Source organism: Sylvia atricapilla, chromosome 23 (genome assembly GCF_009819655.1).
Source record: "Sylvia atricapilla isolate bSylAtr1 chromosome 23, bSylAtr1.pri, whole genome shotgun sequence".
NCBI classification, from domain to species: Eukaryota; Metazoa; Chordata; class Aves; order Passeriformes; family Sylviidae; genus Sylvia; species Sylvia atricapilla.
Genome location: NC_089162.1, coordinates 486,836 through 512,019, shown reverse-complemented (window position 1 = coordinate 512,019; position 25,184 = coordinate 486,836). Strand labels below are relative to the sequence as shown.

General features: G+C 47.2%; 1 protein-coding gene across 1 annotated transcript in view; it reads right to left on the bottom strand.

Annotated features, from left to right (window-relative positions):
• ARHGAP32 (Rho GTPase activating protein 32) overlaps nucleotides 1–25,184 on the bottom strand; it is a 242,527-nt gene that overhangs the window by 70,722 nt on the left and 146,621 nt on the right. Inside the window, exons 6-10 of the mRNA XM_066334690.1 lie at nucleotides 22,886–22,972; nucleotides 5,702–5,839; nucleotides 3,689–3,781; nucleotides 2,097–2,219; nucleotides 493–570 (exon numbers count right to left, since the gene is read on the bottom strand). Coding sequence (XP_066190787.1) covers nucleotides 493–570; nucleotides 2,097–2,219; nucleotides 3,689–3,781; nucleotides 5,702–5,839; nucleotides 22,886–22,972 — 519 coding nt within the window. The remainder of the gene's footprint in view (nucleotides 1–492; nucleotides 571–2,096; nucleotides 2,220–3,688; nucleotides 3,782–5,701; nucleotides 5,840–22,885; nucleotides 22,973–25,184) is intronic.

The following is a 25,184-nucleotide window of genomic DNA, read 5'->3' as shown; positions in this document are numbered from 1 at the left end:
CTTTTGAAAATTCAGTCTCCATCTCTGTGCTGTGACATTTACAGGGACCAGCACCACTGATATCACACAGTAAACACAGACAGGGATGGGTGGCTTGTCCAAGTCAGCAGCACTGTTCCATCAGATGGAATTCTCCAAATCCTCTATGTTCTGCCTGATCTGGTTGTAGCTCCTGGCAGGAAGGGGATGATGTGAGTAACGATGTCACTTGCCTTGCAGGGGTTGCAGCACAAGCTTCCAGTGCCATCAGGCCAGCTGTCCACCACGGGCCATGGCCAGCCCTCCTTCCCCCAGTCAGGGAGGAAGGAAACTTCCAGTGGAGACCCTGTGTCCGCTCCAGCCCTGAGAGAAGGGGAGTCCCCTGACACCAAGGCAGGGACAGCCACCTCAATCCCCTGAGCCACACTGAGCAGGCAGAGCAGCTCCAGGAACACAGCACTGAGGTTCCTGCTCTTATTCCAGTCCCATTGCCATGGCTGTGCTGGTGCCTACCTGGAACCCATGTTTTCCTCTCCACCACGAGGTCAGCTCCTTCGGTGGCATGTCGATGACAGACACAATGTCCCCCACCTGCAAAAGGTTGACAGCATCAGTCACAGCCAGGAGGAGAGCACAGTTCCAATAACCACAGTCTCAGCACTGCAAGAAACTGCAAAACTCTGGAGCAGCTACACATCTGTCTTTGCAAAGCTGAGCTGACGTGTCAGAGTTCCTGGATTATCCAGCACAGGAGACAGCTGTTCCCAAGGAAAGTGTTTTACAGAAAAGATAACACATCCCAAATTTGCAGATAGGCAGGACTGACATGTGGGGAAATTATTCCCTCCAGGGAATAGTGAACCAAGAGCAAAGCAAATGTCCATGAAGGAAACTGCTGCCACCAAAGGAGCAGAGACACAGAGGATGCTCCTCAGAACTACGGAGCAAACCCCAGTCAGCTGCTTGTGCAACTGCCTATTAGAAATTTAGAATAGTAAACACAGAGATAATTTGGGTTAAGGAACAGGACTAAGCATCATAAAACCTCTGATCCTGTTCTGTGTCAGTTCTGCAGAGGTGTCTGCACACCCTTGGAAACCACACATGCCTCAGTTTCCTGTCTGCACAAAGCAAAGTTTACGAGCAGGGAGTGTCATTTCAGTGCTCTCATAAGCTGACATCCAGCCTGGACCCTGTGCTGCTTGGATCCCAGCTCAGAGCTGCCATGCCCACGTGTCCCTCTGATCACACAGTTCTTTGGGGTATACTAATGCTCACCTTGATCTGAACATGAACAAACCCCTGGCAGCACCAGACCATCACTGTTACTTTTCCCTCCTGTGCTGCACACCAAGGATGAGATCACAAAGCTCCTCAGGGCACTGTTTTCCTTCACATGTTTTGTAGAAACAGCACCATTGTGCAGGGCAACCAGAGCACAGACTGCTGCTTTTGGGTAAAACAGACAACTTCCAGACAACCAAAAGTTTCCAGGGTCTTATCTGGAGATCTTGCATGGGATGTGGAGCAACTTGGGCTACTGGAAGGAGTCCCTGCCCATGGCAAGGGGTGGAATGGGACAGATTTTAAGGTCCCTCCCAAGCCAAACCATCCCGAGATTCAGGGATCTGCTCCACAGCAGCTCCCACGCTGGATTTTCAGACCAGTTTTAGCTCATCACCTGCCCTTATAGTAGCAATCCTTTGCCAGTTCTCATGGGCATAGAAGCTTTTAAAAATGGTTATCAACAGGGACTTGCTCAGAGGAACCCAGGTGATGTAACCTGGGCAAGGAGAAATGAAGCTTGTGTCCACACATACAGGTTCAGTCATCCTGAACAGAAAACACACGGGTTCTGCTCAGGGCCAGCCCAGAGGAGCTGGCAGGAGCTGGATAATCAAAGATACTAATGTCAAGTAAAGCTGGATTTTAAAGATGACTGAACATCTCCCCATATCCAACTCGCTGCAGATCGAATATTTAACTCAATCTTCCAAGCTTCACCTCACAAAACGTTGTGGTAGTGTCTGGACATATTCCTGATGGGCACACAGGCCCAGACAAAGAGATTACACTCATCTGTAGCTGACAACAAGGAACACAAGTGCTTTATTTACCTCAAAGGACAGTTCATCTGCTGCTTGAGCAATGTATCTCTTAATGACATGGGCAGCAGCAATAGCAGGGACATTAATGGATGATTCCTCATGGACCAGCAGGTGATTCCCCTTGTTATCAATCTGAAACAAAGAGCACAGGGAACTGGGAGGCAGCTGAGGACAAGTGAAGAGGCATTTAGAGGCTTCAAGCTGATGGAGAGAGACAGCCCAGCCCTGGGCCCCAGGAGAGAGGACACAGCACAGACAGAACAACTCACTATGGGCTTCCAGAAGGTCGGGTGTGCCCATTCTCTGAGGAGAGAAATGCTGGATTGGTGCACCTTTTTGTACAAACAGAGCTCCCAGTGAGGGTCTGCACCTCCCTTTAACACTAAATCATGGTGGTTTCCCATGGCAATACAGATGTGCTCCAAAAATCCTCTACAAGGTGGAATTAATGCTCAAGGTACTAAGGGAGGGAGGAAATGCTGTCAAACCAAACTCTACTGTGCTTTCCATTTTCTCCCACCTTTTTTTTTTTAAGAAAACATTCACCCCTCCCTTGCAATGATCAACCTACTTCCAAAACTCCCAGATTTCTGTGTAAAATTAAATTCTGTAGGATTCTCAGTGAGTCACAAAGGTTTCTCTGCACTGCATGTGCACTGGGCTTGCTGTGATCTCCTGGCCTACTCTGTCGCTGTGAATCCCGTAGCTTATTTGTCTCTACAACTTCCTCCCTCCCTTTGCCGCTTTCCAAGATTTTTCTCATCCCAAAATATGGCAGGGTGAGAAGGCTATCAGTGTGGAAAATTGCAGGAAATCACACTCAGTCCTTATCAGAACTGTTTAAAAAGGAGCTGCAGCAGTCTATTAATAGCTGTTTCTATTCCTGGTGCGCAGCGATGGAAAGCCACACGTCTGCAGCCAGCCTGAGCAGGGACAGCTGGACACTCCTCCAGCCTTCCCTGCCCTCCTCCCCAGGAAGGGCTATTGTCTAAAGGCTACAAGACCATTAAACCTGAAAGCAGAGCTGCAGCTGCAGTTCACAACACACAAACTGTGCCACTGCAAGCACAAGGCCGCCTCTGTCTGCAGGGGAGACAACAGGAGCACAGAGCATTTACTGGGTTTGGAGCTGCCACTGGGAAAAATTATTAAAAAAAAGCCCAAGAGAGCAGGGAAACACCGTAACAAAGACAGCTGAGTTTTAGAAATGTGCCGCATTTGCGGCATTGCCTTGGCAAAAAGGAGAGCAGGAATAAGTGAGCTTTGAAAGAAGTGAGCCTCCTGCAACCCATCACTGGGGGATTCAGCCCTAAACCCGGCAGTCCCAGGCAGCCCCCTGGGACTGCCACCTCCTCCATTTGTGAATATCAGCAGGACAATGTATTTCTGAGAGACAAAATCCAGGTAACACAGAAAAAACCTCTGTACTCTTAACATGGGTTCTGATTCAGTGTGTCCTACTCCTTCTATGTGCTGGTAACAGGTGAATAAAGCTTTCAGGATAGAATTTCAGTGACATCAACAGGCCTGGAAAGAGCAGGTGTGTGCCTGCTGCATTTCCAAGGTCAGGAAACAAGGAACACCCCAGGTTTGTGCTGTACCTCCATCCATGTGAGGGCAGGGCCACAGTTGATCTTGTTGCCTGCGATGTTGGAGAGCCGAGCCAGGTAAGCCATCAGCATCTGGGTGACCAGCTGGACACAAACACACACACACAGTGGTTCCATTAATGCACCTTCCTTTGGAGAGCCTTCTGTAGGCTTAGGGAAGACCAGAAATCACCCACTGTCACAGACAAGAGTTACAGAGATATGTTCCCCTCTGCAAATAAACAAATTTCTGTCATTCAAAGGACAGCACGCTACACACAGGGTTTAACGGTTACAGCAAAAGAAAGGGTAAAGAAGCAGCTCTCTGTGAAAGTAATCATGTTATTATTATCATTTTGTAACATTCATGCGGATTTTTATAACTTCCCTTGTCAAGATACCTTAAATCTAAAGCCTTCCCTATATAATGGACTTCACATACAAAAAACTCATGTGTCTTAGGGCCACCAAACAGACCTGAGAACCACTCAGTGAACAAACCTCTGGCTGCCACTTCCACACATTTGCATAGCCTTAAGAATGTGGCAACTCAGACTGACCCCCTGCCCAAAGAGTAATATCTAAGCAGTAGAAAATGGGTTTAAAAATACACTTTGCCATGCCCCTTCTGTAACAGTAAACTGGTTTTTATTACTGAGAAACCACTGAGGTCTTTCCAAAGTCTAACAGTGGCAGTGGTATAAAGCAGCATTGTAACCCAGAGTCTGTAGGACTGTTTAAAACATTGTTCTCCTCAAACATCTGTTCCAGTGTGGCCAATTCAAAATAAAAAATATATGATGAGATACCCCACAGCTGCAGAGTCACATTTCACACAGCAGCAGAGCTGTTCAGCATCTTCATATCCTCCGTGCATACAGACAGAAGGCAGATTTTCAGGCTCATGCTCTAAAGTCCAATTAAATCAGTGGTACAAGTAAGGATGCAAGAGATATGAATGGCTAAAATAGAATTAAAAATAAATCAGGAGTTCATTGTCCTGAATACTGCTGCTACTGCTGAACTTAAACTTTAAATCCTCCTCAGAAATACCCTGTGTGAAGCCAGAGCAAATAGTAAATCAGACTGCTGAGTGATGGGGCTGTAGGATCAGTTCCTTAAATTCCGTGGCAAACACCCTGTAAAATTCTAGGGGGTACTAATTTCAGTGTCCACGTTCTCCAAAATGATGCAGCAAAATTCACCTGCTGCTCTCCAGGAGATTTTTCTAGACATGAATAAATCTTTCAATTACCAGCAGTGAGAAGCTGTGGTAATTTCAGCTCATCATACTCCGTGTGAAGACAGTAAGCCAAGAAATGAAAAGCATCTCTTTGAGAGAAAAAAACAAAACCCTCATTGAGGAAAAAGAGCTTTTTAAAGAACATTTAAACAACACACTAATGCAAATGCTCTTAAAAACATGTCAGGAATATTCAGTTTAAAATGGAAGCCTAGCACTCCAAATGGGATGGCTCTTGCAGTGCTGCAGCCTTAGACTGCATGATTTCCTGAGAATGTTGAGTTGGCAATACTAAGTCAGGAAATACCCACATCACTGACAGAGTTTCCAAAGACAAAACCAAATTCACAGCTAAGGTACCACAGGACAGCTGCTTTCCTGACACTTAATTACTACTCCAGAGTCAGGAGCTTAATTAAACTGTCTGAATTTGCAGGACATTTCCCTTTAGATCACTGAAATTAAGGGTGGAAAACACCGACTTTATTCCCGTTAGCCAATTTTCAAATGTACCCCAGGCTGCATTAAAACTACTCCCTACTAGAAATACACGGAATGCTGAGGCTGGAAAACACCTCTAAGTCCACCACTGAACCACGTCCCCAAGTGCCATATCCACAAATCCTGAACACTTTCAGGGACGGTGCCTCCACCACTGTCCTGGGCAGCCCCTTCCACAAAGAAATTGTCCCTGAAATCCAACTGCACGTCCCTTGGAGGTCATTCCTTGACCAAATCCCACTGCCTGGGTGGTGCCTGGGTGCCCCAGAGGAGCCCTTTACCTCGGGGCTGTCCTTCAGGGCATCGGAGCGGGGCAGCTCTGCCAGCTGCGAGAAGCGGCGGTCGTAGATGCACAGGTGGAGGTGTTTGTCCAGCACCCGGAAATCCTCATAGCTCCTCTTCACAATCCAGCTCCTGCCCTGCACACACACAAACACGGCCACACCGTCAGCAGCTCCTCAGCACTGCGGGTTAGGAAAGGGAAATCTGAGCAGAAATAGCACTTTTTCCTTTTTGAAAGCAATCAAAGTGCCTGAGTAACATTTTCATGTTTTAATTTGCAGGTAACATTGTCATGTTTTAATTTGCAGCAGCCATCGATGCTCAAACCAGCTGTTAGTGGTCCTGTTTTAATTATTAAACCATAGATTTGGATGTGGCCCAGCATCATGAGACCCATCCAGAGCTTTAACTTCTACATGTCTTTCAAAGATTTTGTAGCGTTCTCCTACACAAGGCATCCTTGCACAAATGTAAATCACCAAGTGGTTGTATAAACAGCGTGAAATTAGATTCCAAACAGACAGAAGCATATTAACCCAGAGATCTGAAGGCAGGATTGAAGCTTGCAAAATTTCTGCCAGGTGCCCCAGGCAAACCTTCAGCTGAATTATGAAAACAATCCATGATGAACAACTCTAGCTGCAGATTTATTCCTGAGTGCATATCGTTTCCCCAATTAAAACACAGACAAGATACAGACTGCTCCAGGGGACAAGGAAGGGACTGTGGCAGCACAGAACAGTTTGCTTTGTGAAGTTTTTAATATCTAATGGTGACTTTTAAATGCTCCATGGCCTATTATGATCAATAAAAGATGTTGTAATAATGCAGCAGTTAACAGGTCAAAGCACTTTATGAAGAGTCGTTAATCACAGAATCCCGGAGTGGTTTGGGACAGAAGGGACCTTAAAGCCCATCCAGTGCCAGCCCTGCCATGGGCACAGACACGTTCCCCTGTCCCAGTTTGCTCCGAGCCCCATCCAACCTGGCCTGGGACACTTCCAGAGATGTGGAAGGAATCAAGGAATTAGATTGCTCCGGGTCACACGGGCACTCAGAGGCAGTGCCAGGGACTGGAAGTGACAGGGATGCCTGAAATGGAGCAGAAAGCAGAGGATGTGTGGTGTAAGGGGGACACAACAGGGGCCAGAGGTGTAAATGCTGACCTCCTGTGCATGGCTGGCAGGACTCTGACAGCTGCCCTCTCCCCTGGGATACAAAAGGCATGGCCTGCTCTGAATTCCCAATCACAATCCCTCTACACTGATTTCTTTATCAACAAACTTCCAAAGCATCAGTTTTACATTAATATCCAAAGCCTGCGAGGCCATTGCAGATATAAACCCTCCAATCCAGATACATTCTGTCTCAATGATTTAAGACTGTGACAGTGTCCATAAATTCTGCTTTCAGTTCATGAGAAATCACCGTATCTCACAATCCTACAAAGAGACACCTACACAGGATAAATCATTTGGGATTTCCACATTATGTAATTTTACTTTTTGTCTAAAGGAGAAAAATAAAACCAGGAGTGCAAGGCAAATTCTGCTCAGGGACCTATCAGCCTTCCCCATTTCTCCATCTTCTGCAATTAAGGGATTCTTGCTCTCTCACTGAGCTGCCAGTGTGACCTTCAAGGTTCAGTCACCAACATAAGGGAACAGCAGCCTGAGAAATCCCAGTGATCCTGGACCTCCATCTGCCACCAAACTGGTCATTGCATTCCTACATGACCACCCAAACAACAAAATGATCTGTCAGATGATCCTAAACCCGTCACTAATTCCATTCTATTTCATTTAAAGGCTGGCGTGTAGCTTTGCAGTTTGGTTGCAATGCCTGAGGGCAGTAAGAGTTAAATGCAGCCGGGAGGCAGAGCTGGGTCAGCCCCTGCTGTGCCAGGGTGTGCAGGCTCAGCCTCCCTCAGCCCAGCCCACACCACCCCAGTCACGGGGCTGACGGCAGCAGCACAAGGTGATGGATGAGCAGGGACAGCTTACCCCACAGCAGCAGCAGTGTCTCTGGCCCCACGGGAGGCTCCTGGAGCAAGGGCAGGCAGCAGAGCCGGAGCATGGCAAGGGAACTGGGATCCTCGGCTCCTGCACCTCCAAACTGCAGCTCGCAGCTGCTAAGCAACCAGCAGAGCTCTCCCTGAGCTCTCCCATCCCTGAGCTATCCCTGAGCTCTCCCTGAGCTCTCCTATCCCTGAGCTATTCCTGAGCTATCCCTGAGCTATTCCTGAGCTATCCCTGAGCTCTCCCTGAGCTATTCCTGAGCTCTCCCTGAGCTATCCCTGAGCTCTCCCATCCCTGAGCTATTCCTGAGCTATCCCTGAGCTATTCCTGAGCTATCCCTGAGCTCTCCCATCCCTGAGCTATCCCTGAGCTCTCCCTGAGCTCTCCCATCCCTGAGCTATCCCTGAGCTCTCCCATCCCTGAGCTCTCCCTGAGCTCTCCCTGAGCTCTCCCTGAGCTCTCCCTGAGCTCTCCCTGAGCTCTCCCATCCCTGAGCTATCCCTGAGCTCTCCCTGAGCTATCCCTGTCAGCAGCCCAGGCTCCAGGAGAGCGATGGTGTACGTGCCTAGAGGCCAGAACCTCATCACCATTCTCAGGTCACTCACACTAGGACCATGGACATCAGGCTCTTCTGCAAAAGGGTCACAAGATACTTCATGGAATCATGGAATATCCTGAGTTGGACTCAAAAGGATCATCAGTAAAAGCCCTGGTCCTACACAGACTCCCACCAATCCCACCCCGGGCATTCCTGGAGCGCTGTCCAAAGGCTCCTGGAGCTCTGGCAGCCTGGGGCCGTGCCCATTCCCTGGGGAGCCTGGGCAGTGCCTGAACCCTCTGGGGGAAGAACCTTTCCCTACATCCAACTTTAACCTCCCCTGGCACAGCTGCCGCTGTTCTTCAGGTCCTGTCACTTCCTTCAGAAGAGCTCAGCACCTGCCCCTCCACTTTCTGGGAAGAGGGGAGACAATTTCTGTCTCATTCAGTGTGACCATGCACAGGCTGTGTTGGCACAGAGCAGCACTTCAAGAGCAGTAACACACGTTTCCACCCAGAAGAATGTTATTCCAACACCCTAAAGGGGAGTATTCACCAATATTCTAAAATTTGAAGCCTGCCATAACTCATTCCAAAAAGCTCCCATGCTTTAGGCTGGACTTCAAGTTGTATTAAGAAAAGTTTTTTGCAGATTTGGAACCTGAGTGACCCATTAACATGGGATGCATTAATTTTACAGAAAGAATCACTGCAGCAATCAAGGAAGGAACTGGACAGTATTTAGTGCTTCCCCTTAGATTTCCAGCACAAATGAGAGGAAAGCAAAGTTTGGATTCTCCCAAGCAGCCTCCTGGAGAGGCACAGCCAAAGCAGCAGCAACAGCAGCAGCCTCATCCCATATCCAAAGTACTACAAAGGTTTCCCTATAGCAATATAAAAACTGAACATCTTGCTCCCCTTTCCTGCAAATTCTCAAGTGCCAGAAAGGTTTGGGAAAATGATTATTTTTTAATTTAGAGAGTTATTAGACTCTCTATAGATAGTGCCTGTTAAGTAGGTCTTGTGTTGTCAACTGTGTTTTATAGCAAAGCTCAACATTTCTGGTGCTGCAGGCACTCAACATCCATATGGCAAAAATGTCTTCTTCACGTTTTTAATGATTTCCATAAACTATTGCTCACATAAATTTTGGATCAGCCTCTAATTTTCTAATTCAATAATTACTTTTCATTTCCTTAATTATTAATGGTCCTGATTTACAGAAGCACAAGCTTAAATCCCATTCACTTCAGTGGGACATAAGTGGGGAAGTTAAGCACAAAGTGATTTCCCAGATTCAGACCTTCAACTACAAACCTGGCTGTAATGAAGTTCTTTAAAATAAAAAATCAAATATCAAGTGAAGATTTCAATAATGCCATTAAACAGTTTCAGGATCTTTAAAAGGAAAATTTGACCACTGGCTTAAAAACAAGTTCCTCTTGAAAAAAAAATCAATATATTTTTTGAAATTTCTTTTTGTAGAAAAAAAATTCTTTTTACATTCACAATGAAAAGCATCATGACAAATTTGGAATTTCTCACAGAATGGAAAATCTGGTCTCATCCCTACTCTTTTTCCATCTTGATCTGTTCTCCCTTACTCAATGGGTAGGATCAAATGTATGATGAGACCCTGGTGAGATTTCAGCCTCTGCACAGAGCTGCTGATTTTTTTCCGATTATCAAAGCAAGGAGAATTGTCATGCTAAAGAAGTGACTGGAGATTACTGAACTGATGATTTAATTTCCAGTGAGCCAGAGATTTGAACCCTCCATCAGTGGCACCACCACTGTGAGATCACAGAGATGCTCCCAGGCTTCACTTGGCACAGGAGGAGATTGGGAGGGACAGGGACCCAGAGTCCAGCTCCAAAAGGAATATTTTTAGCTCTGCTGATCTAATGGCCTAAGGAGGATGCTGAGCAGCCACAGCCTGGAGTAGTTTCCTATTCCCTTGAGCTCAGCTTCAATCCTGTGGCATTTAGGAAGAGCAGCAGTGTCACTCCCATTCCCATTCTTCCCAAGCCCATCCTGATTCCTACAGCTCAGTGACGGCTTCATTACCAACAGAGAGACATTACCCACTGCAAATCTGAGAGGAGGCAGTTTTAAACCATTCCCTGCATTTTCATTCCCACAGTCAAAGCCTCACTTTGCTCCACCATCCCTTAAATGCTTCAATTATCTGTACAAAAATCGCTCTCATTTCTAAGCGGGGCTCCCCTAAGCCCAGGTCGGTTCCATACTGGAATATTTGTATGTGTGTTTAACTGTTCCCACTCAGCACCTGGCAGAAGTAACTCCTCCTGCTGTGCCCTGAGCAACACCCAGAGGCACCCAGCCTGCAAGAGAGGTCCAGCTGCTCTCAGGACTTGTGGTACCATCCATTCACAAAACTTACATGCTAGAATTTTGTATCAAAGATTTACAGATCGTCCTGCTCTCTAAGAAAAGCTCCTGTTTCCAGCTGGATCTGTGTCCCCATGTCAGCAGACAGGACCCCGTCCTGTCCATCAATCCCTCTCCAAGCTAGCCAGGCTGTCAGTGAGTTCCAGCACACACAACCTTCCTGTCCCCACAGTCTGACTGGGTTTGCTCTACAACACTTAGGATTTATTTATTTTAAGCCAGGGATAGACCTTTCTCTTCTGTTTCAAATGCCTATTTCCTCAGAGAGAACATATGGATGCTCTCCTGAACCTTGCAGCCCACATGGAGAGCAAGAGCAGAAAATGAGATGAAAGTATAAGGCAAAAGTCACTGCAGTTTGACCCCTCAGTAAGAAAACACCACAGATTAAATGGCTGGAAAAGCAGCAGCATCCAGCAGGAGAGGTTAACTCTGCCACGGGTGACTCTTACAGCTGTCTGAGGCTCAGGCTCTGTGTGTTATTCCAGCCTGACCCTTCAGCCCTTTCCTGTTTCAAGTCACAGTGGAGAACGGTTTAGAGATTTAGTCAAAACAGAAAGCAAGATGGATAAAATCCATCCCAGGGAGTTCACCCAGGAAGTGTTTTTAGCTGGTGCCTTAGGTCGCTTTATCTGCACTTACATTTGTTTACCAAAGCGATTCCACAACTGCTGGTGTGTTATTCTAACTTGAAGGAAATTATAAATCTTTAAAATTTAAAGGGAGTTTGCACTAAGGCAACATAAAAGTGCTTTATTTCTGAATGAAACACTGAAACTTCAGCACTCCACCTGGAATCACAGCACATAAACATGAGGGAGGAACAAGCACAAAATGGAGGGAATATACAAACAGAACACAAAGCAGGAGGGAAAATTTGGTATATTTATGTGGTGAATCCTTATTAGCCTTACTCCACAGCATAAATTAATCTCTCAGCATTAATTACCAGTTTACCATCAATTAATTGCAGTCACTAGGAAATAAAGAGATTTTAATGGAAACCACATCAGCTTTTCTCCCCTAAAAATCAGACTTCATTATGCTGCTGGATTCCAGTTACAGGCAGGAGCCCCCAAAGCACACGTGGGGACACAGGACTGGCTCTGAGTGACAGCAGTGTCATCCTGTCTGTCCTCCCTGTGTGGACATCACCCTCTCAGGAGTGGGTGGCTCTCTCAGGGAGGAGGGGACACAAGCCATGAGCTCCAGTGGCTCCTGTGGCCCTCAGAGAACAGCTTTGCCAGGAGCAAACCAACACTTGGCTCAGGCTTTGGGGGTGAGTGGTTTTGGCCAGGTGCAGAGCAGCAAGAGTGGAGCACAACAACCCCACACAGAGTGCCTGAAACCCCAAAAACCAGTTCTCCCCCCAGATCAGCCCATTTCTGAATGGCACCTGACAGACCTTGAACTCCACCCAGGATCTAGGGGTCGACACATGAGTGAAACCCCTGCCCTCCTGACATGCTGTCATTTAAACCATCACTAACAAAGCTCCAGCATGGAGCAGAGGTCAGGGCTGAGGGGAGGGCAGGCACAGCATCAGGGGCTGCTTTTCTGCACCTCAATTACAGTCACGACACAACAGCAGCTTGGAGCCACAAATGAAACCTTTCAGAGCCACAGAGCAGAGCTTAGGGAAGGGAACTGAAATTCCACCATCTTTCAGGTGGCAGGGCAGTGAGGGGGTGTAAGTACAGCTACAAATGATTGTGTGGGCATTGCAGGCCTTAAACACAGCTCCCCCTTTGCCCCACAGCCCAAATGTGCCATAAACTGTTCTGCAGAGGAGAGTTCCATCAAAGCCAGCAGCCATCACTGGCCTTTGGAGCAAAACAAACAAAAAACCTTTGAAAATTACTTGCCTGAGGTTATTAAAACAAAAGAAACGAAAATCAGAGGATGCCTTGAGTTGGGAGGAACCTTAAATCCCATCAAGTCCCATCCCTCCCATGGGCAGGGACACTTTCCACTAGAGGCTTGCTCCAAGCCCCAATGTCCAGCCTGGCCTTGGGCACTGCCAGGGATCCAGGGGCAGCCACAGCTGCTCTGGGCACCCTGTGCCAGGGCCTGCCCACCCTGCCAGGGAACAATTCCTGCCCAATCTCCCATCCAGCCCTGCCCTCTGGCAGTGGTGAGCCATTCCCCCTTTTTCCTATTTCCAAAAACTTCCCCAATTCCTTGCCTGAGGTCACCTACAGCATCAGCAGCTTTGGCAGACAGAGATCTGTTTTCTTACATCTCATTTCTCAGGCAGATCATGGAAGCAAACAGCTGACATATCTCTCTGGCTCTGGCTCTGGCTCTGACTCTGACTCTATCTCTATCTCTATCTCTATCTCTATCTCTATCTCTATCTCTATCTCTCTCTTATCTCTGTATCTCTATCTCTATATCTCTATCTCTATCTATTTGATCAGAGCACAGAAGCATATTTTTGTAAAAACAAACTACCAGGGAGAAAAAGAGGTTTTTTGTAGGTCCAAAGCAAAAAGCCTTTATTTGAACACCCCCCATGACCCCATCAGGGCCACATGCCACAGACCAGACATCCATCATATAATTTAAAAACAACAGTCCCTCAGGAGCACAGAAATAACGAAACCCTGCTGTATCTGACACTGTTCTCTTCCAGCCCCATTCATCCTGACACCTCAGAATGAAGCAACACTAACAGTATTTGGAAAACATCACTAACAGGGTAAGAAATGCCTCTGGGCAAGGTTATAGATAAAAACTGTGAGTATTTACAAGGAAAAGATCTGCAAGCAGGGGTGTTAGAGATGCAGCTGATCAAGCCCCAAGGACAGAGGTTGGAAGGGTGAAATATTATTTAGAAAGCACAAGAAACAGAAGTAGCTGTGGGGAGGTTTTGTGAACAAAGCTGGAGACAAAATGGAAAATCGGCTGCTTTTCTGGCAGCTGCAGCCAGCAGTTTGACAAAGAAAGAGTGAAAAGTGGTGCCAAGACCCAGGAGATGAAATATTTAAGACAGACCATCTTCAATATCTAATGTCCCTGATGGGGACTTTTAAAAAAGTAAACCACAACATTTGAAATAAAGGCATGGTTTTAACTCTGCAGATGAGCTAAAAATGCACCATTTGGAAAACAGAAAGTCCTTCCTGATCTGTCCAAACCTGAGCCCTTGCTGATGAACCTGCCCTACAGTCTTGGAAAATACAGTCTGTGTTTATTTCTGATGCCTCCAGCCCCCAGCCCGTGGAACATCCTCAGAGTAACACAACTCAGAGTGACAACAAACACCTGCTCTGTGCATTTTAACAAACTTGGGGCCCAAACCTGCTCTGTAACTCTGGGAAGGCCCCAACAATTCAAGGAACAAGCTCAAATCAGGTTCCCCCTGAGAATTCTGTTACTGACTCCTCTAAACAAAACTTATTTTTAATGTAACATGCAGTTGGGGAAAGCACCTCTGTTTACTGAGTGCAACAGGGGCAGTCTCAGCCTTATTACCCAGATGGCTCAACTACAAATAAATTACCTTCAGAGTATTAGTTTAATAATCCATGTGCACCCAGTATAACTGGTAGGAGAGAATTTTAGAAAACCATTGGGATTGTGTATTTTGCTACCTGGCTCTGTGCCAGTAAATATTTGCTACAAACAGTGAAAATGATGTATCTTTGATTTACCAGTGAAGTATCTTTAGGACAAGATGCCCTAAGGAGGGTTAGGTTGGATATTAAGTTGAATATTTTAATGGAAAAGGTTGTCAAGCCCAAGCAGAGGGTGCCCAGAGCAGTGGTGAGTGGAGGCACAGTCCCTGGAAGAGTTAAAAAAACCGTGTTGATGTGGCACTTGGGGACATGGATTGGTGGGGGCTTGGCAGTGCCGTGACAAAGGTTAAAAACTCCATGATTTTGGAGGTCTTTTCCACCCTAAATGACTCCATGAGTCAATGATTCTGCCTTTACACAAACACTGTTTATTTTGATGTGGTTTCTGTGCCTTGGCAGAGCCTTTTTGAAACCATCCTTTCCTAACCTGCCTGCTCTGCATTTTATGTGCAGGGAATCTGTTATTTAGAAGTGCAGATGCTGTTCCAAGGTCATGAACTTCACCTACATTGAGGTGGACCATCACAACTACTCACCTGGGCTGTCACCTGCTGCCTCCTCAGCCTCCTACACCAAACATCCCCTGGTGATCAGAGCAGCTTTGCAGCTTTGCAGCTTTGCAGCCTCACAGAGGATGAGACTGGATGAAACTGTGTTAGATCATTTGTCACCCTCCTCAGGTGAACAGCTGTTGGAAATGTGTGCATGGCAAACCTCCCCATATTCCCTCCATAAGGAATAAACATCAAGGCAGGAATATCCACCACAGTGCTCCTCTCATTCTGGACTTGAACCAAGCCCTGGTCTTGGAAAAGCTGTAAAATGAGTAAACTGTAGCCAAGGGGCTCCTCTGGAAAGCATCTGCACTTGCTCAGTTGTGGGGAGGACTCAGTGTCTGGTCAGAACAAACCAAGTGTCCCCTTCAATTTGCAGCTGGGCCCAGCCTTGTCTCCAAAGCACCACATGTGGGTCAGGAGCCCTGCCAAGATCCATCACAGACCTCCTGTCCCCATGGATTTCTGCAGTGACCCTGACTGCCACAGCCCAGAGCACAGTCTGGGGACAAGCAGAGATCTCTAATTCTGGGCTTGTTTTCTGTCTGAAGGCAGAGGACATGGCATTAGCAAACTATCACAGAATTGTGAGAGCCTCTGCTGCTCATAAAAACCCGTTCAGTGCAGCACTTGGATGTAATACTGCACTTTATCCTGACAAATGATTCTCCCTCATCATCCCTCCCTAGAGCATGGACTGGCCTTTCCCTTCAGCTTGGGTGTTTCTAAAAGGGAAAACATCTGAAGTTGTTATGTATCACTCACATTCCCTGTGACCAAGGACTGCCCAGCAGCTCAGTCTCATGCAGGTCTGATGAACTGAGAGGCTCTTTTCTTGAGGAGGTTATTTCCAGATACCATTTTTCCCTAGCAAAACCCACCCTCAAATAAATTCCTCAGAGCATTTTTCCACTGGTGTTTGAGCACAGAAAGCCTCTGTCCCTGGCATGCTGTGCGAACAGCTTGAAGTGCACCTACATTTGCACCTGCTGAAAAAGTGTGCTTTAGGACCAACAGCTCTACAACAGTTTTTATTTCTGCAATGTCACTCTATAAATAAATTATTCCATTCAAAATCCACACACAGCTACAACTCTGGTTTTGCATCTCATGCATCCAGAGTTAAGAAAAGAAAGAGCTGGCATTTCTGTCACAATACATGTTTAAATAATTAAATAGAGAAAAAAGAAAACCAAAGAGAGCCATGAATGGAGCAATTAAAGACCAAATTTTAAGGGTGACAGTAATTTTTCATGTCTCGTTAGCAGTGGATGATCTCCATAGCAGAGCAGTGAATCCGCCCTGGATGGGGCTGAAGGACCAGTTCCATCAGCAGGGAAGGGAACCCCAGAGCCCCAGGACACACGGATGCAGCTGGAACAGTGCAGCGCTGCTCCTGGGTGGGACAATAACCCCTTTTGCCTCAGAAGTGTCACTTTCCGTGGTGACATGTCCAAACAGGACAAGAGGAAATGGCCTCAAGCTGTGCCAGGGGAGGTCCAGGTTGGACATCAGGTAGAATTTCTTCCTGGAAAGGGTGGTCAGGCACTGGAAGGGGCTGCCCAGGGAGGTTCTCGGAGTGTCCAAGGAACACTTGATGGCCTGCGAGGGCTTTCCCAAGGACTACACAACTCCGTGGGAGAATTAAGGATCACAGGGCAAAAACCCAGGCTGAGCAAAGGGTATGGTGAATCCACTTTTCAAACAGGACAGAGCACACCCCAGTGTTAATCCTGCTGGATGGGAGTGCTGCCCTACCCAACTCTGCAAGACAGCTCTGAACACCAGCCAGTATTACCCTTGTCCTTAATAACTACCATCCCAATTACTAAATGACTTTATCCTTCAGTGTTATCATGCCAGCTACAGAGAAATAGATGTCAATTACACAGTTCAGATGTAATTCAACCCCTACAGATGAGAGTTTACTTTGCCAAAGCCTGGAACAGAGCCCTGTGTTCCAAAGCCCCTCCACCTTGGCTTTGGGATCTCCTGAGGTCTAAGCACAGCCCAGCAGCACCCTGCAGGCTGCCTGCCAGCTTCAGGCACTCTTGATTAATTCTCATTTCCACTGTCACTTCATTTTTATTTACTGCTGCTGGGAGCAAGAGGCACATAGTGTGTGACCTCAGATCCACCGGAGCACAGCACGTGGAGTGATGGATTAGCACAGTGGAAACAAGGAATTCTGCTGCTTTCTTTTGCCTGATGTGAAACAGCCCTCAACGCCTGAGAAAAGCTTAGGACAGAGGTTTCAACATATGTGAACATCTGGAAGGACGGGGTAGAAATATTTAAGCCAGAAAGGCCTGTGGGCAGGTTTTAAAAAGGTTTTGTGGATTTACAGAATCCACAGGATTTGTTACCCAGAGACACTGTGGCTGCCCCATCCCAGGAGAGGGCTTGGAACAACCTGGCCTGGTAGAAGGTGTGCCTTCTATGGCAGGGGGTGGAACTGGATAGGCTTTAAGTCCTTTTCCAACTCAAACATTCCATGATTCCATTTCCAAACTACTGCACGTGTGAGGCACTGAACTCGTGGACAACCTGTCAGTGGAAGTTTCACTTCCCCGGTCATCTCCAGGCAAGTGGTGCCAAGAGGCAGAAAAGAAGAACAGAAAACAAGGCAGGGGAAAGGTCATGACAGTGACCAGAATTTTAATGCAGCTGAAAGCAGAGGAGCTTTTATGAGCCCTGACCACACACAGCCTGGCCCTGACCAAAGGGTGAGGACACACAGGTAGGGACAGGAGGCTGCATCATGTGAAAATTTACTGTTTAATAAAAGCACCCACTAACTGCTTTTGTTTTGTTTAGTAAAATCCTAAATCAAGGCAAAATTCTAAAATCCTATATAAACATGGACAAGGAGGTTAGCACACATTCTGAAAACAGATTTTGCACTAGGATCCACCTGGATGCTCCACATAGATATATCCCTTTAACAAAGACGTGAAAGCTTTCCTCTCAGTATTTCTGTATGTATATAAAGCACACAGCAGAGTATCTGTGAGATAGAATCTGTCCTTCAGATGTCTGTTTAAAGAGCTTTTCACAGGAGCAAAGTAGCACTTACTCAGTTCCTGTTCTCCAAGTGTTTGAGCCTCAATCAGAAACTATTAATAAAGAAGACAAAGAACCCAACCATATTTTGAATGTTTGACTCAAAAATCCTCCTGCAAGCAATTTGTGGTTCCAGCCTGGACTATCCCAGGCAGCCAGAACCAGCAAACCACCCTTGAGATGCTGCTCTTCTGACTAAGGCATCACCCCTGTGGGAAGTATCTCACACTCTGTCCTCTCCACAAATCACCTGGGATGGGGAGTCCTGCCTGCTCTTCCTCCTTGGAGCCTGTTTTTCCTGGCCTTCCCTCCTGTGCCCTTGAAACCCATTACTGCACATGGAACATGGGATGCGGATGCTTTCAGAGTTTGGCAAATCCTGCTCTGCAAACAGACAGAAGGTGCCCAGCTCAAATCTCCTGCAGGGCAGAGCTGGGACAAGTGGCTGAGGTCTGGGGCAGTGTCTTCCTCTGGTGCACCAGGGACCTGATTCTACCCATCAAAGCCAACACAGCCCCTGCTGCAATGAAGAATGGGAACAGGGCACAGCACTGGGCATCCCTTGCCACAGGAATGGCTCAGCTCCTGCCAGCCTGAAAATGGGAGCAGGAAAATGGAGAAAACTCTGCTCAGACCAAGAATTCCAGCTCTGGGAACAGCCTTAGAAATGTAGCAGTACTGAAGCAGAAAAAGGCTTCCTTTGTTGGCATTATCCCCCAGAAAGTGGCTGGGCTGCATCACAGCAGTCAGCCTGTGTTTAGTGCCTGAGATCGTGTCAGCCCTGGCTCGTGCCTGTGCAGTCTGACATCCCTGGTGAGCAGCCTGTCACTCCTGTCCCAACAATCCACCTGTGAGAAAGGACAGGAGCAGCCAAAGCCTCGGGAAAGGCTGGAGCTTACAGCCTCTCTCAGAACGTGAACATCTCCACAGCCAGTCCTTGTTCTCTCCCTGTCACTCAAAACATCACCAAAAATTGATGCTTGAGGTGTTCCAACACCACAAATTTCACATTGTAAACAGCATTTACAAGTTTCTTTTATTTTTCAGAACCAAAGTAGGGACTGGGTATTCTTCACTTGTAATATTTAAATAAATACACAGGGAACTTGCTGTAATGTCACACAAACAAACCCCAAAACATCCAAAAGGCACATTTCCAAGCCTTCCTTACAAGTTGACTGGATTAGCCCATTCCAGCCTTTTTGCAGGCTCTGACTTGTGCTGATTTTTGCTCCACACACAAAGTAACCCCTTAAAATGTGGTTCAGAGCATGTAAATTCTTTGCTTATCCCTGTGGAAACTCCCAAGGATTGCAAACACTGTCCAAGGACTTTCACAGCAGCAGGTACAGCATGAACTCCTCAGGGTTCTCAGCCATTCCCTGTGCTCCTTCAGGAACCACAGGGAATACCAGCTACTGCCTCCAGGTTCAGAGGGTTGACAAAAGAATCCTCACACCACCCTTCCAGGATTTGACCCTTTTATTTTAATAATATCACTCTTTTCACAGAAGTCCTGAAATTAATCTTCTATAAATGCAAGTTGAGTGCAATCTTACTTGGAAAGAAAAGGAAAGTCCATCTGCATTGCTGAAAAAAATGCAAACCAAACCCTCCCAACATTGGCTCTTCCCAATAAGATTTAATTCTCTCTCTTTGTCATTTCCTAGTTCTCATGTTTAAATTTGTCCAAAGGAATCAAAAGAAGAATCTTATCTCTCCTCTTTTCTGAAACAGCTCTCTATATATTCCTATTTCTTCTTAATAAATAAGCTAATAAACTGGATTAATTTTTTTAGGTGTTTAGAAGAAAAGTTGAGGAGAGACTTAACCCCCCCTCTGAACCTTGCACAAAGCCTGGACTTCACAAACTGACTTGCAGCACAGACACACCTCCCAAAGAATGCTTTTTCAAACCTTATCTGGGAAGGTTTTGCAAAATAGGCATCAAGCACTAATTCTCTTTACACCACTAAAATGATACAGCTGGGAAGGAGTGGGATAGAATTCCCTCAGTGTAAGCAGCTGTGTCCTGCCAAACCCAGCTAAGGCTGAGCTGGATGTTTGAAATTGCTGCTCCAAAGCTCTGCTCTGCTGCCTGCTGCAGAGGGAAATGGCCCAGTAAATGCCATTTGATGGGCCACAGCACACAGGGTGGGTCTGCACAGCCCAAACCGGGGAGGCCCAGCACTGAACCACAAACCCACGGGTTTAACTGATTTCTCAGTCTCTGGAATCAAAAGCTGCCAGGATGGCAACACCCTCACTCTTTGCTATCTGCTTCTGCAACAAATCACAGCTATTTTGAAGCTTTTATATTTATGTGGATCCAGCCTCCCTAACAGAATTCCCCATGTCCATCTGAGCAATCCAGGGTATAGCTCAGGCTGCTGCAGTGGCTGAACACCAGCACTGGAAGCACATCCAAAGGGTGAAGAAAGCCAAATTTGGTTTCCAGGCTTTTTTCCTCCTTCCTTCAATATTTTTGGCCTGATCCAGATGCACCCTGCCAAAATCTGTCCCCACTGCACCATCATTCCATGAGCTATTTCACACCTCCCATTCTCCTGTGGAGCCAAATCCATGCAGACACTGTTCATGTCCAATGAGTGATGGAATGGAATCTTTCCCTGGACACTGGGAGAGGCCACGGGATGTCAGAGGTGAAGTATCTCCATGGCAGAAACGATGCTCAGCTGTGCAGTTCCTCCCATACCTTCCTGGTCATTGGATCCAAATGTCACAAATTCCTCAGCTCTCTATGGATCTGAGAGACAGGGACATTGAGTAATATGGGAGAGGGTGATCACAAGCTTGGGGAAGGGAGAAGCTTGAGCTAACCAGGGGGGTACCTTAAAACAGAAGAAAAACAGGAAAAAAAAAAACCAAAAAGAAAGAGGAAAAAAAAAAAGGAAAAAATAACAGGAAAAGGAAGGAAAAAAGAAAAAAGAGAAAAGGGAAAGGGGGAAAGAAGAAAAGGGGAAAGAGGAAAACAAGAAAGAAAAAAAGGGAATGAGGAAAAAGGGAAAGGGGAAAGAGCAAAGAGGGGAAAGGGGAAGAGAAAAAGGAGAACAAAAAAAGGGAAAGGGGAAAAAAAGGAAAGGGAAAGGAAAGAAAGTAAAAATAAAATGAAAAAAGGGAAAAAAAAGGGAGACAAAGGTGGCTGGTTCTATGCCCATCCTTTAACAGATGAGGCCAAGTCCCAGTGATTCCATTTGAGTTCAGTCAAACACTGAGGGAAGGGAAGGGAAGGGAAGGGAAGGGAAGGGAAGGGAAGGGAAGGGAAGGGAAGGGAAGGGAAGGGAAGGGAAGGGAAGGGAAGGGAAGGGAAGGGAAGGGAAGGGAAGGGAAGGGAAGGGAAGGGAAGGGAAGGGAAGGGAAGGGAAGGGAAGGGAAGGGAAGGGAAGGGAAGGGAAGGGAAGGGAAGGGAAGGGAATTTCTCAGGGGCTGGGCCTGGTGCACAGTGGCTACAAAGGAACAATTTCCTTCATCAAGTCTCAGAATTCCCCCCAGTACTGATGAAATCCATGCCTATACCCTCAGATACATCCCTGCAAAGCACTGGAGAGTGGGAGCAAGGTGCCAGAGGAGTAGGGGCAGGCCTCAGCTTCATCCTGCTCCATCCCAGCTCTCTGCTGCTCCTGAGCCTCCCTCCTGCACAGGGATACTCTGCAGGGTTTGGGACACAATTATACCTGAGGCCACCCTGTGAATCTCTGGAGGTGTCAGTAAGGTGGGGGAAGGATCAGAAATTATGAGCTTAGAGCTAGAGAAAAACAGCCATGTTCTCCAGGCCCACCTACAAACAGCCAGGAAATAATCCGGGGTTCATCCCACCACTAAGCACTGCAAATGCACCCCAAATGAGAGGGGGGAAAACACACTGAAATTCCAATTTCCTGCAGTCCCCTGAAACTCCCTTTCCCAGGCACTGCACTGCCCGTGGCTGGGACAGACACGTGCCCACCCTCAGGACTTGCTGTGCTGCTGTCAGCCTGGGCTGCTTGGCTGGGAAGTGCTGCTTTTGTGCCAGATTGGCTCCAGGGTGTTACAGCAGTCACAAAAAATGCCAAAACACTGGCAAATTTGAGAGATGTCCACTGGAACTTCTCTTCCCTCTCCCAAGAGCACATTCAAAAACATGTACAGGAGCATGTGAAAGCTGCCCACAGAGAGGGATTCCCTGCTGGAATTAACACTGCTGGAGCTCAGCCTGGCAAGGGTCCATCTCCAGAACAGGGCAGGAGGCTCTGCTCCTCAGGATGAGGGATGCTTTGCTCCTCAGGATGAGGGATGCTCTGTTCCTCAGCTCTCACGACACCCCACTCTGAGCACAGAGCTGAGGCAGCAGAACAGAGACCCTGCAAATTCACCACTGTCTGTGTGCACTCATTGGTAAGATGGATGCTCAGGGGGTGCTGTGGTGAATCATGGAAGGAGCTGCTGTCCTAAACCCAGGCAGTAACTCTGCACTGAACCTGTCAGTGCCCTGCATCTCCCACAAAGAGGGAGACCCTCAGCATATCGAAACACATCCATTATGTAGCATTTTACAGTCACATAGATCAGCAGATGAAGAATTCATGGGACAGAGTAGCAGATTCCTCTGCCCAAAGCATCCAGAGATGAGAATCCCACACCAGGTGTCTGGGAGCAGATCGAGACTCCTGGCAGCACACTGTGGCAACAAACCACTGGCTGGGATTCTCCCTGTTGGGGTCACTGGTGTATCCAGGTGTCTGTGTTCCCCCCAAAGTGACCTCAGCTTCAGTACACCCACTCCTGTCCCTGGGCTCATCCCTGGCCATCAGTGAGGATTACTTGCTTCTCCTTTTTCTCCCCTCAATGCTTCTCCTCTCCTAAAACGTGCTGGTGGCAGCCCTCCAGGCAGCATCCCTGGGGGAGCGAGCAGGGAAGAGGTGGAAAACCCCAGACACAGCACAGGGAAGTGTCACATGCCACCACTCCAGGGCTGGAAAGAGGATTAAACCTGGGCTGGGGAGAGAAAGGGTATTTACCTGACAGGAGATCTGCACCAGGTACACCAGTTCCTTGGAGTCACAGCCATTCCTGGTCACTTCGTTCTGTTCCTCCGGGAGCGAGAGCTGCAGCGAGGGAGTGGGACACAGGGAGGGGAGAGAGAAGAGCAGGTCAGCGAGGGGGATACAGCAGGCACACACACGGGGCACAGCATCCACACCAGCCTGCTCTGACAGGCTGGCTCAGGAATCGGGGAAGGGCTCGTCTGGTTGGAGCTGCCACAGGGGAGACACTCAGCACACACAGACCCTGAAATGCCACCAGATTCTGGAACATTATCTAACAGGTTAAAATAAAAATAGGGTCCAAAAATAAAACAGTTACGGGGAGGCAAACGATTCAAGGCAGGAATTAAACCTCCAGCTTAGAAGTCTGTCAAATTAATTGTTGACTGAAAATATCTCTATAAATATTCATGGATAGTGAATATAGAACAGTGCTTCTCCCTACCCCCTTCCCACATTTTATTTATTTTTTTATTTTATACATTCAGGCAGACATTAGATAATAAAACATTTCTCCTAATTTCAGTGCTGTTAGGCAATTCACTCCAGCAGAGAGTTTTATGGCACCATTCATCACACCCAGAGTCATTAACTGCATCATCAGGATATGTTTGTGTGAGAGCAGTGAGGAGACATTCCTGAACATGGACCGAGCTTGGAGTGTCCCACTCCTGGCCCTGTTATCCCACCAAAATGGCTTATGTTTAATGATCTTCTCTGAGAACAGAAATTACAAACCATTGTAAGCAAGTTAAGACTGTTTGCAAAGCAAATAAATAAAGTAAATGTACACATAAAATTTAAAAGGCTGTAAAAAAATTCTAATTAGCCGAGAGCAAAAAAATCCTGAAACAAATGAAAGCAGAAATGAAAAAAGGCTGAGGAGAAGAATCCCAAATTGCTGTATTTAAAGAATATAAGCAAGTGAAAATCAGAAGTGGGTAGTGAGAGACATCTCATGAAAGAGGAACAAAGAAGGCAAAGTTCTCTCCATACAAATGACCATGACACATGGAATTTATTTCACTTTGTTCTGCTGGAATCTCCCTTCTCTCTGTAGTGAAGTCCCACCACACGTGGATTCAGCCCTCTCTGTCCACCAACCCAACTTCTGGAATACTGATTTCTTTTCTGATGGCTGTAGACATGTAATTAACAACACTGCTGGACCAAAGAAGGTCTTTAGATTTGTATAATTTATTATCAGTGTAGGCTGCTGTCTTTAATGTGATTAAACACAACCATTGCTTCTGTATTGTACCTTCCCCGGCCTTTATCTCCACTCTTTGCTATCAAATGTCCCATCTGAAGTGCTATGGAGTTTTGAAACTACAGCCAAAGGAAACTCAAAGCAGGCAGTAAAGGAAAGCTCACACATGCTGTAGATATTGTTCATGTTTGCCAAACTGGTTCAAATGGGCCACAAAGATGATCCAAAGGCTGGAGAAACTGTCCTGTAAGGAGCCAGGCTGAGAAAATTGGAAGTGTTCAACCTGGAGAGGAGAAGCTCCAGGGAGAGCACAGAGCCCTGCCAGGGCCTAAAGGGGCTCCAGGAGAGCTGGAGAGAGACTGGGGACAAGGGCTGGAGGGACAGGACACAGGGAATGGCTTCCCACTGCCAGAGGGATGGGATACTAGGAAGGAATTGTTCCCTGTCAGGGTGGGGAGACCCTGGCACAGGGTGCCCAGAGCAGCTGTGGCTGCCCCTGGGTCCCTGGAGTGCCCAAGGCCAGGTTGGACACTGGAGCTTGGAGCAGCCTGGAAGTGGGAGGTGTCCCTGCCCACGGCAGGGGTGGGACAGATGGGCTTTAAGGGCCCTTCCAACCAACCCAACTCAACTCTGAGATTCCAGGAATCAAATGTGTGTTTCTTACTCCTGAAGAAAGGTCAGGTTTCCATCCTCTAACCTCCCCTGTGCTCACTGAGGACACACAGACCCCCCAGTCCCGAAGGGAATGTCAGGTGTCCCTTCACTGAGTGTATCAATGGCAAAGCTCATCACCACAGGCCCAAAAAAACCCAACAGCCAGGTAAGAAAATCCCCAACAGGCAACTGCAGAGCTCTCTGAAAGGAATCCAGGGCCCTGACTCTGTGCAGCAGAACGTGGGGTAGAGAAAGGCAAGGGGTGAATCCATCACTCCTGCTCTCACACACTGACACTAGCTGGGCTCCAGCCATGCCAGGGCTCTGCACAGACCCCTCAGGATGGGCAGTGGATCACCTGGAGGTGTGAGCAGGACACTGAGGGACAGACATCTTCCTTCCCAAGGC